The sequence below is a fragment of the Vipera ursinii genome, assembly GCF_947247035.1.
Source record: "Vipera ursinii genome assembly, chromosome: Z".
Taxonomy (NCBI): domain Eukaryota; kingdom Metazoa; phylum Chordata; class Lepidosauria; order Squamata; family Viperidae; genus Vipera; species Vipera ursinii.
This window is the reverse complement of record NC_139517.1, coordinates 31,955,553-31,974,073: the sequence shown is the minus strand read 5'-3', so window position 1 is coordinate 31,974,073 and position 18,521 is coordinate 31,955,553. Positions and strand designations below refer to the sequence as shown.

The 18,521-nt window shown below is 38.8% G+C and overlaps 1 protein-coding gene across 1 annotated transcript; it reads left to right on the top strand.

Moving 5' to 3' along the window:
- The first annotated feature begins 3,512 nt into the window (after positions 1-3,512).
- On the top strand, positions 3,513-15,751 carry ATP5MC1 (ATP synthase membrane subunit c locus 1). Its single transcript, XM_083376807.1, has 5 exons — positions 3,513-3,585; positions 5,260-5,308; positions 10,949-11,026; positions 13,791-13,966; positions 15,538-15,751. Exons 2-5 carry the CDS (start codon positions 5,270-5,272, stop codon positions 15,650-15,652), a joined length of 408 nt encoding a protein of 135 aa, XP_083232933.1. The 5' UTR covers positions 3,513-3,585; positions 5,260-5,269; the 3' UTR covers positions 15,653-15,751.
- Positions 15,752-18,521: the final 2,770 nt, after the last annotated feature.

Here is an 18,521-nt window from a genome sequence, read left to right as displayed (position 1 = left end):
ATTGTGATCAGATAATGGCAGGTCACATTAGAACAATTTGGTAAGCTCACAAGAATCCAAGTCCTGAAAGAGCTGAACTCTCCCATATTATTGGGGAGTCTCCAAGTCTGCTAATCAGCAGGGTGGGTATCTGCTTGATAAGAATATCAGACTTGACACTTCTTGTAGCCTATTGGCCACCACATCAGCATACTCTGAGAGATAGTGTAATACAGAAAAACTAGTTCTTTTGATACTCGTCACTTCATAAAGGTAAAAGGTAAAGGTTCCCCTGCACATGCGTGCTAGTCATTTCCGACTCTAGGGGCCGGTGCTCATCTCCGTTTCAAAGCCGAAGAGCCAGCGCTTGTCCAAGGACGTCTCCGTGGTCATGTGGCCGGCATGACTAGACGCCAAAGGCGCACGGAGCGCTGTTACCTTCCCACTGCAGTGGTCCCTATTTTTCTACTTGCATTTTTACGTGCTTTCGAACTGTTAGGTTGGCAGAAGCTGGGACGAGTAACAGGCGCTCACTCTGTTATGCAGCACTCGGGATTTGACCCGCCAAACTGCCGACCATCTGGTCGACAAGCTCAGCGTCCTAACCCACTGAGCCACTTCATAAAACTCACCAATCAGATGATTTGCAGACTGCAGGAAGTCATGGGCAAAGAGGGAGAGCTTGATTTAATGGCGAGACTCTAGCTAACAAAAGAAATAATCTAATAAGACCTATGAATAGGCTTAATTTGCAGCTAATTAAGGAGAAGGACATGTTGATTCCAATAGACGCCACATCTTACTGTCATCTGCATACAGCGTGTCTGGTATTTTGCTCAACTTGGAATTGGCATATATTGCTTTTGGATACAGCATTTTAATAATGGATCAGTTAAAAATGACTTAAGGCTGTCTGAGCTGAGATGGAGAAAAAAATGACAATGTCATTGTGGACAAAAAAAAGATGGCAGGATTTAATCCAGATTAGGATTAAAATTCAAGATTTCATGATTAAGGATTCTGAGGGGGGAGGAAACTAAGAACAGGGTTTATTAAAACTGAAAAAAGTCTAATTTTCACTTTGATCCAGTCTGATATGCAAAAGAAATTTTCTTGAGCAAAATTCACAGAAAAACAGGATTTTTTTAAAAAAACGTTGCCAAATCTATTTTACACAATGTCCACAATTGTTTTGTCAATCTTGTAAAGTAATCCTGTCATCTCCTGTGAATATTGAATTTCTTATTCCATAGAAAATTGCAACAGAGTATAGTCTCCCCACCTTTGCTATAGTGTCCAACTTACGTTTGAAGTCAGATGCAATTTGTCCTAGCTAAGCAATCATTTAGGAATCCACTACTTTTTAAAAGTTCAACTAATAATTATGAAAACTTAACATTAAGATAAACTTAACATTAAGAAAACAAAGATCATGGCATCCGGCCCTCTCATTTCCTGGCAAATAGATGGGGAAGAAATGGAGGAAGTGACAGATTTTATTTTTCTGGGCTCCAAGATCACTGCAGATGGGGACTGCAGCCAAGACATTTGCTCCTGGGGAGGAAAGCTATGGCAAATCTAGACAGCACACTAAAAAGCAGAGACATCACCCTGTCAACAAAAGTGTGTATAGTCAAGGCTATGGTCTTCCCAGTTGCAATGTACAACAGTGAAAGTTGGACCATAAGAAACATTGAGTGCCAAAGAATTGAGGCCTTTGAACTATGGTGCTGGAGAAGACTCCTGCGAGTCACTTGGACTGCAAGGCAATCAAACCGGTCAATCCTAGAGGAGATCAACCCTGACTGCTCTTTAGAAGGCCAGATCCTGAAGTTGAAACTCAAATACTTTGGCCACCTAATGAGAAGGAAGGACTCACTGGAGAAGAGCCTAATTCTGGGAAAGATTGAGGGAATGAGGTGGCTGGATGGAGTCACTGAAGCAGTAGGCGTGAGCCTAAATGGACTCCAGAAGATGGTAGAGAAGGCCTGGAGGAACATTGTCCTTGGGGTCGCGATGGGTCGACACGACTTCGCAACTAACAACAACAAAAATAATTATGAGAGTAGGATTGGGATAGAGTCTCTTCATTTTTCCTCATTAAACCTCCCCAAGGGCATCATATCCAAACGATGTGTGCCTCTACTGATCATTTTACTCATATCTCAATTATTCTGAGAGCTATTTTGCATTTCATTATGTAAACTGTGTTTGATAGCTCAGACTTGTTCAACTACAAGCCTAGAAGTAAATTCCATTCATTCCAATAGATGTATAAAATTGTCTCTTTGTCTGCCATCTCTTTAACTAGTCCCTGAAATGAATCAAGATTCAAGCTTCAGTGAATGTTCTGTTTGAAAAAACAAAGGCCTGTTTCACGCAGCTGTTCACTGGCTATGCACATTAGACAATATGTTAGGATAAAATATGGTTTGCTAACCTGTGCCTCACAATGCTATATAAAATTAGTCAGTATAGATTTATTTGGCCACCTAATGAGAAGGAAGAACTCACTGGAGAAGAACCTAATGCTGGGAAAGATTGAGGACAATAGAAGAAAGGGACAACAGAGAATGAGGTGGCTGGATGGAGTTACTGAAGCAGTAGACGTTGAGCTTAAATGGACTCCAGAAGATAGAGGACAAGAAGGCCTGGAGGAACGTTGTCCATGGGGCCGCGATGGGTCGGACACGACTGCAACTAACAACAACAAGATTTATTGTATGGTGTGTTGGATGGACTCAGGTGATGTACAGTAGTTCGATTTCTTGCTTAGGATATTGGGCAGTCTGAGCTCTTCTAATTTATTAACTGGTTTATTTTTAATTAAATGTGAATACAACCAACTTGGTTTTAACAAATTTTGGCTAAATAAACCATGGCTCAAATTCTCAACAGGAGAAAATTATTTTATCAATAAGCCATCATTGAGCAGTTGATAGTTTAATGTAGTCTTTTAATCAATAATCCACTAACAAAGACATTAAAATCACTGTTATTTGACCAACCTTAACCTTAAGCATTCCTGAAACATATGCTAACTGTGTTAAGGATATATTTGTTAAGTACTGTATAGATTTTCTTCAAAGTTTATGGCATCTTCTAATTCTACAGAAATGCCACAGCCGACAAAAATGACACAGACGGCTATTTCGTACACGAAATTTCCCATGCATTACGAAGCGTGGCTGGTCCATTTCCTGTACAAACTCGCACACCACGCAAAAAACATCCAACCTTCCAATGAAAGAGCGCGTGACCCACCCCTTCTGTTTTCCTTCCTCTTATCATCTTATGAATCATCTCCGACAGCTAGCCAATGGGCGAACAAGGAATCTTTTATGGCTACCCAATCCTCCCAGAGTGGAAAAAAAAAAAAAGGAGTGCGCTGAGTCCCCGCCCGCCCAAATCGCGAGCAGCGAAAAGTTATATCCCGTCAGCCACTGGGCCACGGCAGGATAGCGTTTCTTGCGTCGCGTCAACCAATAGGAACGGAGGAAGCAATGATACATTGGCAAGGTGAGCATAAGATGGGCGGGGCTTGACTTGTGCTGGTTGAAAGAGCCGCGATTTTGAGGATTCGGTGGAATCTCTTTGCTGTAGAAGGTGAGCAGCGTAGCGCTTCGGAGGGACGGCGCAAGCAGCAGTAGGCGCTGCACCTGAAGGAGGTGGTAGTTGTGCAGGAAGTCAGGGTATTTGAGGGTAGAGACCGCTAGAAAGTAATGATTAATCATGTACAGAGATGCACGGAGGAAGTCAGATGGGACCAAGGCCCCTCAGTGGTAATTTCATTTTTCCCCCACAAAAGCTTTTTTCTGACAAACCAAGATAACATGGCTTAACATCTTTCAGTGCTTCCAGAAATTGCAGAGGCTGTTCTCTGGCAAGTTTCGGAGAACTCCCAATCTTGGTTGTTGAGGTTACTAATAAGAGTTAGACTACAATCCATCGTTTCAAGGTGTAATCCTGCTACTAACAAAAATTAACTCCATTGAACACGGTGAAATTGGCTTCTGAATAAATATATATTTGACTGATGTAGGGGAGAACAAACGGATGAGTGGCTGTACTCTGACCCTATAATGCTGTGTGTTGTGCTGTTAGCAATTTGAGAAACTGGCAAAACAGATAAAAATGGAAGCTTAAATGGGAAAAAATGAATAGGGCATCTACACTTTTTACATACGTAGGTTGGGTATGTTAAAGAAAAAGTACTAGGATGCTATTAGTGATGCATTCTAGCATCTGGAAAAGTTTGGCTAGAAAGCTTGTTTGAAGCAGGAAAACTGAGAAAAGAGATTTTGTATGAGATTGCTGTAGTTGTGCATTTGTAACAGGTGTGGATATGTGTCATCATCTATGAGCATTTTCTTTCAGTCACGGTTTAATATTTTTCCTATCATTAAAAGAATCTATAGCCTGTAAAAAAGAGAAGGAAAAAAGTCATTTTCTGTTAATATAGCTATGATATTCATCTACTTTTCTGATAATTTTTCATTATCTTATGGTACTTATGTCAGTGCGAGTCAGTGTAACACAATTCCTGTCACATACGGTCCTTGCTTCCTTCTTTCCATAGAATGCTTGTTAACTGATAGATTTTTTGTTGTTGTTAGCTGCGAAGTCGTGACCCTATGGACAACATTCCTCCAGGCCTTCCTGTCCTCTACCATCTGCTGGAGTCCATCTAAGCTCACGCCTACTGCTTCAGTGACTCCATCCAGCCACCTCATTCTCTGTCGTCCCCTTCTTCTCTTGCCCTCAATCTTTCCCAGCATTAGGCTCTTCTCCAGTGAGTCCTTCCTTCTCATTAGGTGGCCAAAGTATTTGAGTTTTAGCTTCAGGATCTGGCCTTCTAAAGAGCAGTCAGGGTTGATCTCCTCTAGGACTGACCGGTTTGATCGTCTTGCAGTCCAAGGGACTCGCAGGAGTCTTCTCCAGCACCAGAGTTCAAAGGCCTCAATTCTTTGGCGCTCAGCCTTTTTTATAGTCCAACTTTCACTCCCATAAAGTAAATTTATGCTCATCCTTGCATTTTTATCTTTGAAGGTTTGTAAAACAAAGGAAAGCCAAAGTAAAATCATAAGCACAGCCATGGTTTCATTTATACTTCGTTAAAAATATACTAGTAATGGGAAGCCAACAGCTAAAAAGAAAAAAATGGCTCTTTGTAATGGCAATATTTTGCCATACAGTGGCAGAGCTGTATGTGTCTTTTTTAACTCTGTGATTTTTTTTAAAGCTATGTGTACCTGATTGTAGCTCTTTTCCTTCATTCAGGATAATCAGAATGCAGACTCCAGTAGCTCTTCTGGCTTCACCGGCTCTGGTATGGAATGTTTGCCTTATTCCTGACTTAATGAGGAAGTAATAACTTCATTTTTCTTATATTTGATCAAGCTGATCTATTTTAGTAACACTCTTATTTTACAGAGAAAGCTGAGTGACTTTTTCTAAGCCTCAGAATAAATTTTGGCAAATTACTTGTTGATTCTTGTTAAATTAGTTTCTTAAGAATTTATTAAAATGGTCAAATAATTGTGTAAAAAGTGCAAACAAACATTTTATGTTTTGAAGTGAAAATACAATTGTACAGTATATATTTACAATATTTTCCATTTTCCCACAATTAAAATAGTAAAGTACTTTATTATGGTTTTAAACTAAAGACCATAATAAAGTACTTTATATACAATAACCTATTGTATATATTTACAATATTTGCCATTTCCCCACAATTTAAATAATACTTTATTATGGTCTTATTTCAGAATATAGCTAAAGATATAAACAATAAAAGATGATAATATTCATAAATAAACCTTTTTTATAAATCACCCCACTTGATGAGGATTCAATATTCTAATGTAGGGCTTTTCAACCGGTGGTACGCGTATCACCAGTGGTACTTTGGCACCTGGCAGGTGGTACGTGACCCTCTTAGACAATTGTAGTAGGGGAGGGGAATGAGCTGAAGCCACCCAAGCCTGAGGGAGAGGCAACTAGAACTGCAGGACTGGCAGAAGCCTCAGGAGCACTGCAGGGTTCCAGCTGATTGGCGCTTCCAGAAGCAGTGCGTAGCTTGAGGTGAACTGAAGAGAAAAGGGGGGGGGGGAGGAGAGGATATAAAAGGTGGTTTTGGTGGGAAAGGGGAAGAAGACAACAGGGAAAGAGAAGGGGACAGAAGAAGCCATGGAAGGAGAGCTCAGCAGGCAGGGAGGCAAAAAACAGGGAAGAAGAAGCTGTTGCTCAAAGAACTTCCAGCAGACTTCCTCTGTTGCAGCAGAAGGAAGCATTAACATTGAACCTCAACTTTTTACTTTTCCATAATATTATAAACTAGCCATTTCTATAACAACAAAAGGAATCTAATCAGTAAAACCCAAAATCCCCCCCCTTTTTTTTAAGTCATCAAGTTTCTGACACCTTGCTAAGCACTGGTGGTACTGAAATATTGTCATGTCCTAGAAGTGGTACAATCTGTGAAAAGCACTGTTCTAATGTATCCTTTTGCCAAAAAGCAAAACCTTTTGATCTATATTTATTACTTTGATGTCTGTCTGATAGTAGATAGTTTATATAAAATTCATCAAGGAGACCTAATTAATTTTTTTTAAAAAAAATAAGAGCTTATTCAATGTTGTTTGAAAAAACATACAGTAAGAAAACATGTTTGGTTGATTCAGTCTCCCCTACTTTGCTTGAATGTATTGTTTAGGGAGTTGTGTGTGTAATGGTGTGAATAATTTGAGCAATTCTCATGATAAAATGTTCTTTAAAATAATAATAAACATAGAATGCCTGAATATTTTTTAAAGGAAATATCTAGCTGGCTTTAGGAATGGACAATGAATTGATTTGTTAAATTCCAATAGCCATCAGTTGAGCTGGTATAGCTGTTAGTGAAAGATGATACAGTTATAGTCTAGCATCATTTGAAGGTCTACATATTGTCCATCCCTACTTTAGTACCATAAAAATATTTATTAACTAGATATTTGGATTAAGGTAGCTAAACTAATTTATCATCCAAGTATTATTGTTTTAACCATTTAGTCGTGTCCGACTCTTGGCGACTTTATAAACAAGTGCTCTCCATGCTGTTTTCAAGCACAGCTTCTTTCAGTTATGGGATGATCATCTTTGTATAACTTTAGACGTTATCAAACCAGCATGTTCTTTGCTTGCCACTTCTTGTCCCACTAACCATTCTTAGCCTCATTGACTTCTCCTATAATTTACACACGACATGCCAAAATAAATCAGATGTAGTTTTATGATTTTGGCTTCTAGTGATCTGTATGGTTTTATATGACAATATCTTTCTTTTGGTCACTTTGGTTATCTATGGCAGGGGTCTTCAAACTTGGCCCTTTTATGACTTGTGGACTTCAATTCCCAGAATTCCTCAGCCAGCAAAGCTGGCTGAGGAATTCTGGGAGTTGAAGTCCACAAGTCATAAAAGGGCCAAGTTTGAAGACCCCTGATCTATGGTATACACAATTATTTATGCTAGCACCATAGTTCAAAGGCATCCATTCTTCGATCATTCATTCTCAATGTCCAACTCTCATACCCATTTATCATCATAGGGAAGACTATTCCTTTAATTAGCCTGCTTTTTTGTATTTATATCAATATCTCTGCTTTTCCAGATCTTATTCATATTACCTATTGCAGTGCGGCCTAAGGTTATCCTGTGTTTGCTTTCAGGAGGAGAACTTTGGTTATCTATGGTATACACAATTATTTATGCTAGCACCATAGTTCAAAGGCATCCATTCTTCGATCATTCATTCTCAATGTCCAACTCTCATACCCATTTATCATCATAGGGAAGACTATTCCTTTAATTAGCCTGCTTTTTTGTATTTATATCAATATCTCTGCTTTTCCAGATCTTATTCATATTACCTATTGCAGTGCGGCCTAAGGTTATCCTGTGTTTGCTTTCAGGAGAACTGTCATCGTGAACAATTTTTAATCTAAGGAAGATAAGTTCTTGAACTAATTTAGTTTCCTCCTTCTTTATTTTAAATAACTCATGTCCATCTGCAGCTGTTATTATTTTTGTTTTCCTGATTTTAAGACTCAATCCTAATTTTTTACTTTTGTCCTTGATTTTTCCTTATTTTGTCCTTGATATTTCCTTATTTTCAGCCAAAAGTTTTGTATCATCTGCAAACCTCAAATTATTTATGATTCCAAGGTGGATAATAATCAATGATTTTTTTTAAAAAAAATCAGATTTATTTAAATTGGATTTTTTTAAAATCAAATTTATTTTAATAAAATGCTTTTGGGGTAAAAATTTATCTAAATATAGTTTTCTATTTGAGATACATTAATAATTTAGTTTATTCAGTATGAAATGGAGCTTAGTTATGTAACATGAAGCTGTATATTCTTCAATATTTACATTTTTGGTAAACTCATTCAATGAATCCAAGCTCTGCAAGCTGAGATAACGTGCACTGCACTGATGCATTCACACAATTTCACAATAACCATGAGATACCGGTAACTCATAAAACAAAGTTCAGGAATATTCCTTTATCCCATTGTTTTGCAAATCTATGTACACTGTAAAGTGTATGATTGAAGAGAAATGCATCTGTACCAGGCTCTAAGTTTTTTAATTAAATAAAAGAATTTGAGTAGTTCTCCAGCTATGTGTGATTAACCTATTAACCTAAAATTGGTTCTGATATCGCTGTTTTACTAACCTGACAGCTTATTATTCTACATAGGAAACCTTCATTTTGTTTGCAAATAATAATATTAAAGATTCTAACTACCAGCAAGAATGAGTCTTTACATTTAAAGAGCATCTGTCATTTCAGACCCATCATGGATCTGCCAGTGAGTCAATAGCGGGTCAGAGGAGCCGCTGCGGGACAGAGATGACAGTTGCTCTTTAAAAATTATGATTTAAATCGAGTTGATTTAAATCAAGCCTTTTTACTAGTGATTTAAATCGTGATTTAAATTGACTTGATTTAAATCAAATCTACCCTGTGTGATTCCCCCCCCTTCACTCTTAACATCTGGCAGTTTTAGATCTACAGTAATTGATGCATGCTCATTTCAGCATACAGATTGAGCAAAAATGCTGATAAAATACACTCCCTTATTGATCCTGAACCAGTTTGTGTCACCACTGCACAGAATAGTGTTTACATGGTGACCTTCTGATGAGGGTATAGTGATCTGATAAGTGATCAGGTGGGTTGGGACACCAAAACTGTTCAAAGCTGCTCATTGCTTATTCTGTTCTACACAGTCACAAGCTTTTCTGTAATCAATAAAACGTATATAGATTTTTTTGATATTCACATGCCTTTTCCATAATCCATTTCATATTGGCCATGGGATCTTGAATGCCGCGCCTCTTTCTAAAGGCAGCTTGTTCACCAGGCAACTCATGATCTCTGATATTCTGTAGCCTCTGTTTAATGCTTTTTAACAGAATCTTGTTTGCATGAGAAATCAGTGCAATCATGCGATAGTTGGAGCAGTCTCTGGTATTTCCTTTCTTTACTAATGAGATAAAAACAGGGCTTTTCCAGTCCTGAGGCCATTGATATGTAATTCATATCTCTTGACCTAGGGCAGAGATAATATTAATTTGCACTTAGTAATTCCGCAGGTATTCCATGAATACCTGAGGCTTTCCAGTTTGACAGTTTGTCTGTGGCCCATTCTACTACTACTTTCAAGAAAAATGCTTAGTTCTTTATTAATTGGGCTGTCATCATTGTCATCTTGACAGTAAGTCAAACCGCTATAGAGTCCTTCTGTATATTCTTTCCACCTGTTCTTGATCTTCTGCTGGTCACTTAGTACATTCCCATTGCATTCTTTAACAGTTCCTTGCCATGCTGTAAAGCTGGATTACATCATTTTCACTATGGCAAACCTAAGCATGTCCCTTCCTGTTAGCTTCTTCCAGATATTGTCACTCCTTCTCACACTGCCTATTTTTGTTTTTCCTGGCTTCATGTTGGAAAATTGCTTTCAGCTTTTTAACTTCACCTTTCTTACCTTTGGCTTTGGCTGGCTGCCGTTTTTTGCTAGTGTCATCAGATAGCCACTTGTTGTCTTTGGATTTTGGCATCATTCATAAAAGCTAAAGCTAAAGGTTCCCCCGCACATGCGTGCTAGTCGTTTCCAACTCTAGGGGCCGGTGCTCATCTCTGTTTCAAAGCTGAAGAGCCAGCTCTTGTGCAAGGACGTCTCCGTGGTCATGTGGCCGGCATGAGTAGATGTCAGAGGTGCACGGAACACTTTTACCTTCCCACCATAGTGGTCCCTATTTTTCTACTTGCATTCTTACGTGCTTTCAAACTGCTAGGTTGGCAGAAGCTGGGACGAGTAACAGGCGCTCACTCTGCTACGCGGCACTCGGGATTCGACCCGCCAAACTGCCGATCTTCTGATTGACAAGCTCAGCGTCCTAACCCATTCCAGCAATTTCAGTGAAGTTACCTTGGATTTCTCACTATGCTCATTTGGATCTTTCTAGATTCAGTGGTTCAAACCTTTTCTTCTATGGCATGTATAGGTGATATGCTGTTCACATTGAATTTTTGGGATATAGTACCTTTTTTCACTCTGAGCTTCAGTTTAGCTGATGGTCGGAGCTACAATTAACACCAGGAAGTGTCTTTAACAGATGCAACTGAATATTTCAAGCATAGTTGCCATAAGATGAAGTCTATCTGACTTCGAAGTTGTCCATTTGGTGCTGTCCATGTGTATAAACGTCGATTGTGTTGAATAATATAAAAAAGATTCTTTTTTGCTATTTGCTTGAGAACATATTGAAGCTCATTGTAAAAAATTTCAGTGTAAATGTAAGGAATTTTAAAAAGATAGATTTGGATTAATTTAGATTTGAATGGATAGCTTAGACTACTGTATAGATTTGTATGTAGTTGGATATAAACTGAAATGTTTTTCTCTCTAGCTCCGCTGTTGTTCTCGAATTCTAACTAGGCCAGTTTCCCTATCTTTATTGAGCAGGCCTGAGACTCAAACTGTACAAGTAAGTATAAGGAGTTATTATTATACATTATACTCTGAAAGTACAGAAATGGGCTATTTGATCCTTAGATCTATAGTATTTCACTGACCTCGTTATAATATTTGAAAAACTGGGGAGCATTAGAAGAATTTTATATAGTCTTACGCACAGCATTGTTGGAGCAGCTTTTTGTGGAGATTGCCTCCACAAAAAGGAGGTCAATCTCACCATAGAGAACTATTCTTTCCGTATGATCAGGAATGTTTAATGTTACTTAAGTAATGCCAGAAAGAATTCTTTTGCAATGGCTCATAAACTACAAGCATAGGTGAACACAAACCTGGGAAAGAAGACAATGTCCATCCTGATATTATTTCCCCAGTAGCCTTTTCAGTGAAAGTTGAAAAAGCGTCGTAATTGCCATTTCTCAGTGGGTGTTTACCTCTTATCCTCAGTATAAAAATTACTTTGAATTAGATGGTTCAGAAATTTCAAGTTCCAAGTACTATTTAAATAAATATTTATTCATTCATTCAATGATAAGTTGCCTGATTCCAACTGACTATATTTCTATTATTCTTGTTCAGTTCTTTTCTGGAGTTTCCTCTTAATCATAAAAAACCCCACCCAATTAGGATCTCTTATATGGACAAACATTTCAGGTGTATTTTATTTTATTTTATTTATTACATTTATATACCGCCCTTTCCCGAAGGACTCAGGGTGGTTTACAGGGTGATTAAAAACAAAAATACAAAAGTTAAAAACAGATTTAAAAAAATTATATTCGTCCCTGCATAAATAAAACCCCAGTTAAAATTAAAGTTAAAACTAAAATTAAAATTTTCAGCCTGGGCCAGAGAGCTCGAAGAGCCAGGTCTTCAGGTCCCGGCGGAATGAACGGAGGTCGGGGGCGGTCCTAAGCTCCACTGGCAGCTGGTTCCAAAGGGCAGGCGCACCCACTGAGAAGGCCCTATCCCTGGGTGTCGTCCGCCGGCAATCTCTTACCGGTGGCACCCTGAGAAGACCCTCCCTGTGGGGGCGCACTGGACGAAGGGAGCTTGATGCCGGTATCTGTCCAGTATTGTGGTTTTCAGAATCTAGGTATTTGTAGTTTAGTGGTAGCTGTCATCTTTAAATAGGCATTTAAAGGGCATTAAGTAGGCATTGGATTTTCTAATACTTCTAATAGGGAGTTTGACTCTTGGAAATTTAACTGTTGTTTTTGTTCTACAAAACCTCCCATTTGGCTATGTTTTATTATTATGGACCTCCAATACTTAGAAACTATGAGAAGCCTTTAGTCCTCCAGAAGCTATTGAATAATAATATCTATGACAGTGCTTTCAACCCTTGGTATGCATACCACTGGTGGTACTTCGACACCTGGCAGGTGGTACATGTACCATGGATTGAAAAGCACTGTAAAAAGAAGTGTAAAAGTGTAGTGGGAGGATGAGCTAAAGCAGTGGCAGTGCCGCACAGGCCTGTGGAAGAGTCAGCTGGACCTGCGGTGTTGTTGGAGCTCTGCCGAGCACCCAGGATTGGCGCAGGGCTCCAGCTGATTGCCGCTTCCAGGAGCAGAGCGCAACCTTGGGGAGAAGGAGTCAGCTGGAGCTGCACTGAAGAGAAAAGGAGGAGAAGGGGTGGGAGAGAGGAGAGAATATAAAATGAGGAGGTTTCAGTGGAAAAGAGAAAGAAAAAAAGATGATGGGGGAAAAAAAGGGGACAGAGAAAGAGAGATGGAGAAGCACACAGTCTTGGAGAGAGGAGTCAGCTGGAGTTGCACCAAGGAGACAAGGAAGAGAAGGTGGGAGAGAGGAGAGGATATAAAAGGAGGAGGTTTTGGTGGGAAAGGGAGAGGGAAAAAAATGATGGGGATAGAGAAGAGATGGAGAGAGGCGGAGGAGTGGCTTCTTTGAGACAAGCAGAGGGAGAGAAGGGGATAGAACAGTGCAAGGATTAAAGTCAGAGAAACTGGCACAAGTTTCCCATTAAAAGTATGGTAATTGGGTGTACAGATAGTCCTCAACCTACGACCACAATTGAGCCCAAAATTTATGTTGCTGAGAAATTTGTTAAATGAGTTTTGTCCCATTTTACGACTTTTCTTGCCACATTTGTTAAGTGAATCACTGCAGTTGTTAAATTAGTAACAACTAATTAGTAACACAGTTGTTAAGTGAATCTGGTTTTCCCATTGACTTTGCTTGTTAGAAGTTTGCAAAAGGGGATCACATGACCCCGAAACATTGCAACCATCATAAATATGAATCAGTTGCCAAGCATCTGAATGCTGCAGTAGTCCTAAGTGTAAAAATTGTCGTAAGCCACTTTTTTCTGTGCCATTGTAACAGTCACACTGAACTGTTGTTAAGTCGAGGACAACCTGTACTTTATCACTTTTTTCCTTTTTTTTTTGATCATCAGGTTTTTGACACCTTGCTAGGCAACTGGTAGAATTCCAACATTGCCATATTCTAAAAGTGGTACAATCTGTGAAAAGGTTGAAAAGCACTGCTCCATCACATTTACCATCAGTTGTGCTGCTCGGGGCTGATGGGAATTAGAGGTCAATACTATCATGAAAATTACATTTCTTCTATCTTTGGCTAAAAGTTTGGCAAGACATTAACCTTGCTCTTGTTTATACCTCACACCTGTCCTTGATATGTCCTGATACATTACTAGCTAACAGCTGAATTACATATTTATGTGCAAGAAAAAAACATGGAACTTTCAGATGTTTGGCTCAAACTGTACTAATTATTTGCTCCTTTCACAGCCTTTTGGCTTTTCCACTCATCAGCTGGCTAATCGAAAAATCCAAACCAGCTCTGTTTCCCGTGATATTGATACGGCTGCTAAGTTCATTGGTGCTGGTGCTGCTACGGTGGGAGTAGCTGGTTCAGGAGCTGGGATTGGAACAGTGTTTGGCAGTTTAATCATTGGTTATGCCAGGTAAACTAACATGCCAGAACGATTTATATGTAGTCAGAATTTATTTTATGACTTTTAAAGGTAAAGGTTCCCCTGCACATCTGTGCTAGTCGTTTCCAACTCTAGGGGCCGGTGCTCATCTCCGTTTCAAAGCCAAAGAGCCAGCGCTTGTCTGAGGACGTCTCCGTGGTCATGTGGCTGGCATGACTGGACGCCAAAGGCGCACGGAACGCTGTTACCTTCCCACCGTAGTGTTCCCTATTTTTCTACTTGCATTTTTACGTGCTTTCGAACTGCTAGGTTGGCAGAAGCTGGGACGAGTAACAGGCACTCACTCTGTTACACAGCACTCGGGATTCGACCCGCCAAACTGCCGATCTTCTGATCGACAAGCTCAGCATCCCAACCCACTGAGCCACCGCGTCCCTATCTTTACTGTATACATGTGGTCATAAAACTTTGAAAACTGATACACGTAGTACTTGACCTTAGACCAAAATTGAGCCCAAATTTTCCATTGCTAAGCAATGATTGTTAAATTAGTTTTACCGCAGGGTGCTACAACGGTCGTGTGAAAAATTGTCATAATTTTTTTTCAATGCCATTGTAACTTTGATCAATGTCTAAATGAATGGTAAGTTGAGGACTACCTGTAAAGCATTTTGCATTTAGGAACATCTTTTACTGAATTTTAAACTAAAGGGAATACTGAGACCATATTCAGGTGTCTTGGTTTAAATGATCCTTGTTTTGAGAAAAACAATTCCAGCTTCCTAAATCTTTCCTTCCATTCACTCTAGGGACAAAGACACCAGGAGAAAAGCTAAAATATGTATGTCATCCACTGCTGACAAAGCAAAGAGTTTCCATGGATATATAGCCTTTATTTAAATAGAAAAACTATGCAAATTTTCCTCAGATTTTAAATAAATTATAGTCAAATACTTACAATCTATGCTGTTTAACACTTATCAGTGATAATGGTTTGGAAAACATTGTATAATATTTCATTCTAGAGCAGACATGTCAAACACAAGGCCCGGGGGCCAGATCCGGCCCGTGAAGTGGTTTCATGCGGCCTGCAAAGCCATCCTGGAAACAGTGAGGGAACGGCCCCCACTGCCTTGGCCCTGGCCCAGAGACCCTCCTTCTGCCAGAGACCCTCAGATCTCTCCCACTCCTGCCCAGGTCCCCATAGGAACCCTTGATGCGAACGATGTAGAGCTGGCCACGCCCACCCAGTAGGCCATACGCACTCTGGCCACGCCCACCCAGTAGGCCACGCCCACCCAGTAGGCCACGCCCACCCTGGCCATACCCACCCGGCCCCTTGAGGGCAACCACAATGCTGATGTGGCCCTCAATGAAATTGAGTTTGACACCCCTGTTCTAGAGAATTCAGTAGGAATTTATGTCACAGGCTTTTCGTTTCTTTTATTCAATAAATGGCATTTTATGTAGCTTTGCAACTAGTATGTCTTTTGCAGAAAAGGCACGTACAATGTATATATATATATTAATTATACTAAAATTAATATATCCAGCAGGCAAAACACTGAAAGTAAGGGCTTTTCTTTTGTTTCTACCTACAGGAACCCATCCCTCAAGCAGCAATTGTTTTCTTATGCCATCTTAGGTTTTGCCCTTTCGGAAGCCATGGGCCTCTTCTGTTTGATGGTGGCGTTCTTGATTCTGTTTGCCATGTAAAAAGCCTCTGCTGTCCTCTCAGTTTAAGCCTGCTTCTTTCACTGAAGTGTTAGAAATATAAACAAACTTTAAATAAATATAATTCAAGTTTTTTCCGGGTTTTGTCATTATTTTTTATGATTCACACAGAAACAGGGAAACATAGAAAACTGATGACAGAAAATGACCTAATGACCGAGTCTATCTTTTAAAGTTTTAATAAAAAAAAAAGATTTGTCAGACGATGGACATATGTTTATACCAAGCATATTTAAACTCAGTTATTGATGGTTGACCTACTATTTCCACTGGAAGTCGGTTTCAAGTTTCTAGTACTCTTTTTAGGAGATTTATGCTTGATTAAAATAGAAATAAAACGCATCGCACTAAAATAACATACTGTACCTTCATCCTACTTTCTCTTTATCTCATTGTTTCCTGTTCTGCCAGTTTATAAAAACCTTGGGATATTTCAATCATCTAACAAAATGGATTTTAGTCCACAAAACTCATAATAAGAGTCTATATAAAATTGGTATTCAAAAGTATATAATGAGGTTTGGAACTATACAAAATTATAATTTAATGTAGATTTTAATCCTTTATTCCACATATTTTCCCATTGTTCAAGCATTATATTATACTCAAAATTCCTTGCCCACTGAATCATACTGTTTTATTTGTTCATTTTCCAGATTTAAATTCAATAACATTTTATAAACTCTAGCAATATGTTGCATCACTATTGCACCGTAGGATTTCCAATTCATTTAACAAAATTAAACAAATGATTCTTTTTATCTTACTTAAATCTTTCAATTGCATATTTGTAAACCAATGGCAAACATGACCTTCTGATTCTAGCTCCTTGGATTTGAGGGTGGGTTCACCCAAATTAAAAGATATTTTACCATAGGTCCAGCAATTTGGCCTCATTACCATCTCTTTTCTTAAAAAAGCTTCTTGTGGGGAAACCCAAAGTGGCACCTTCATAGAGAACCTTGTTTTATATTTATTCCAAACTCTCAAAATGGCACGCCTAGTAAAATGATTATTAAAATCAACATTTACTTTGTCATACCATAGGTAAACATGCCAACTAAACCTTAATTCATGGCCCACTGGGCTATGGTCAGAAAAAAATGTAGGCAAGATATCAACTTTCAAAATTCTATTTGCTAAGTTTTTAGAGGTCCACATCATATTGATCCTTGAGAAAGATTTATGCCTTTTTGAAAAAAAAGGTATATTCTCTTGCAGAGCCATTTTTATGTTTCCATGAGTCTATTAGCATTAAATTGTCCATCATTTCAAAAAATGATTTTAGTAGTTTGTCCTGAGATGGTTTGATCCCTTTAGATGATTTATCCCAAAGTGGTGAAGTCCATTCCTATCCCCCAGTATAAGCCAATTTTCATATGAAAAAGGCAAGAGGTGATCCATAAGATACTCAAAAAAATGGCTTTTTCACTCATTTGGTGCATATAGACCAATCATTATTGATTTTATTCCATTAAATTCAATTTCCACAATTATGAATCTACCGTATTTATATGATAAAACTAGCCTATGCTTAAATTGGGGTTTTATATATAGAACCGCTCCATTCACAGAATCCATCATCTGATACCCATTTTTGACCCACTTCTCTTCTAGAGTTGATTGTTTCTTGTAACCAATATATTTAATTTAAATAGTTTATGAAAGTTCAAGCCATGCTGAATGTGTTTCTTTTCCATCTGATGTTTTGCTCTTTGATTCTTCTCCAGCAAGTTTGAACTCCAACCAAAACAAGTGCAAAGGGTTGCAGAATATTCTGAATACTGCAAATTTCTTCATCAAAAAATATATAAAAGCAAGGGGCCATAAATTAGCAGGAAACAAAATTTATACATTTGTTTTGATGTTTGCAAATTTAATGTACATTAAGGTTCCCTTTGTGTTTTCAGCAATCTTGTTTTGATTCTATTTTGGGATATATAAAGCAGAGCTTACTATTAAATACCGTAGTATAATTAGAGTGATACTGGAGATTTATTTTCTTAGATTTATTCTCATTTTGACACAAGTGCAAGACTCTGACCTCGAGCTTTCTACAAGTACCTTGTTATGAGGAATGAAGACCAGTTAATTCTGAGTAATGCCTTTCTGAAACGGACTTAAATATTTTCGTGGAGGCCAGAATTAACAGCATAAAAGCGATGGTGCTACAAAAATACACCTTATTTGTCGCGGAGATCAGCGCGCGCAGCTCTTCCAAGAGGTCTAGGCTGGAAACTGGACCTACCTCCAGACAGGCGCGAGGGCGGAGCTTCTGTTTGCCCGCGTCTGAGCAAACTACGCCAGAAGCAGAAGGGTGGCGTCTACGCCCTTGAAAGGAAATTTTTTTGAAAGAATTACTTAAGGCAGGTGGGAATTCGTTGCCTTGAGTTTCGTAGGATAAACTACAACAGTTTCTTTGAAAATATGTTAGGTATTTAGTGCTCCGTCCCGAGAAAAAAGGTCTAATCTTGGAGGTATCTTGGAGGTCCCGCGCAGATATTCTAGCATTGCTGCAGAAAGGAAAAAAAATGCAAAGGGCTGCAAGGTTTCCCCCCCCCCCCTTGAAATTTGGTTCCGCATGCAATAAGAGTCCTCCGTGTGCAGATCAAGAGAATGGAAATTGAAGCTGACATCGAATAAGTAATAAGAATGATCATGGGGGAGATTCCATTTTGCCACGTGCCGTGTGTTCAGAGTCGTGCAAAAGGAATTAAATAAATGGTTTTATCCCTTCACAAGTCTTTTTAAAATGGCGTGAACTTAAAAAAAAACCTCACGCTGATTTGCCAATCAAGTGAATAATGCAGCAGTAAAATCTTTTATCCATTCAATGTATCTGTTTTTAAAA

Excerpts from the sequence above, each read along its gene's own strand:
- ATP5MC1 (XM_083376807.1), top strand. The coding sequence starts at position 5,270 with ATGCAGACTCCAGTAGCTCTTCTGGCTTCACCGGCTCTG. Across the intron at positions 11,027-13,790 it reads CTGAGACTCAAACTGTACAA|CCTTTTGGCTTTTCCACTCA; the intron begins GTAAGTATAAGG and ends CTCCTTTCACAG. Across the intron at positions 13,967-15,537 it reads TTAATCATTGGTTATGCCAG|GAACCCATCCCTCAAGCAGC; the intron begins GTAAACTAACAT and ends TTCTACCTACAG.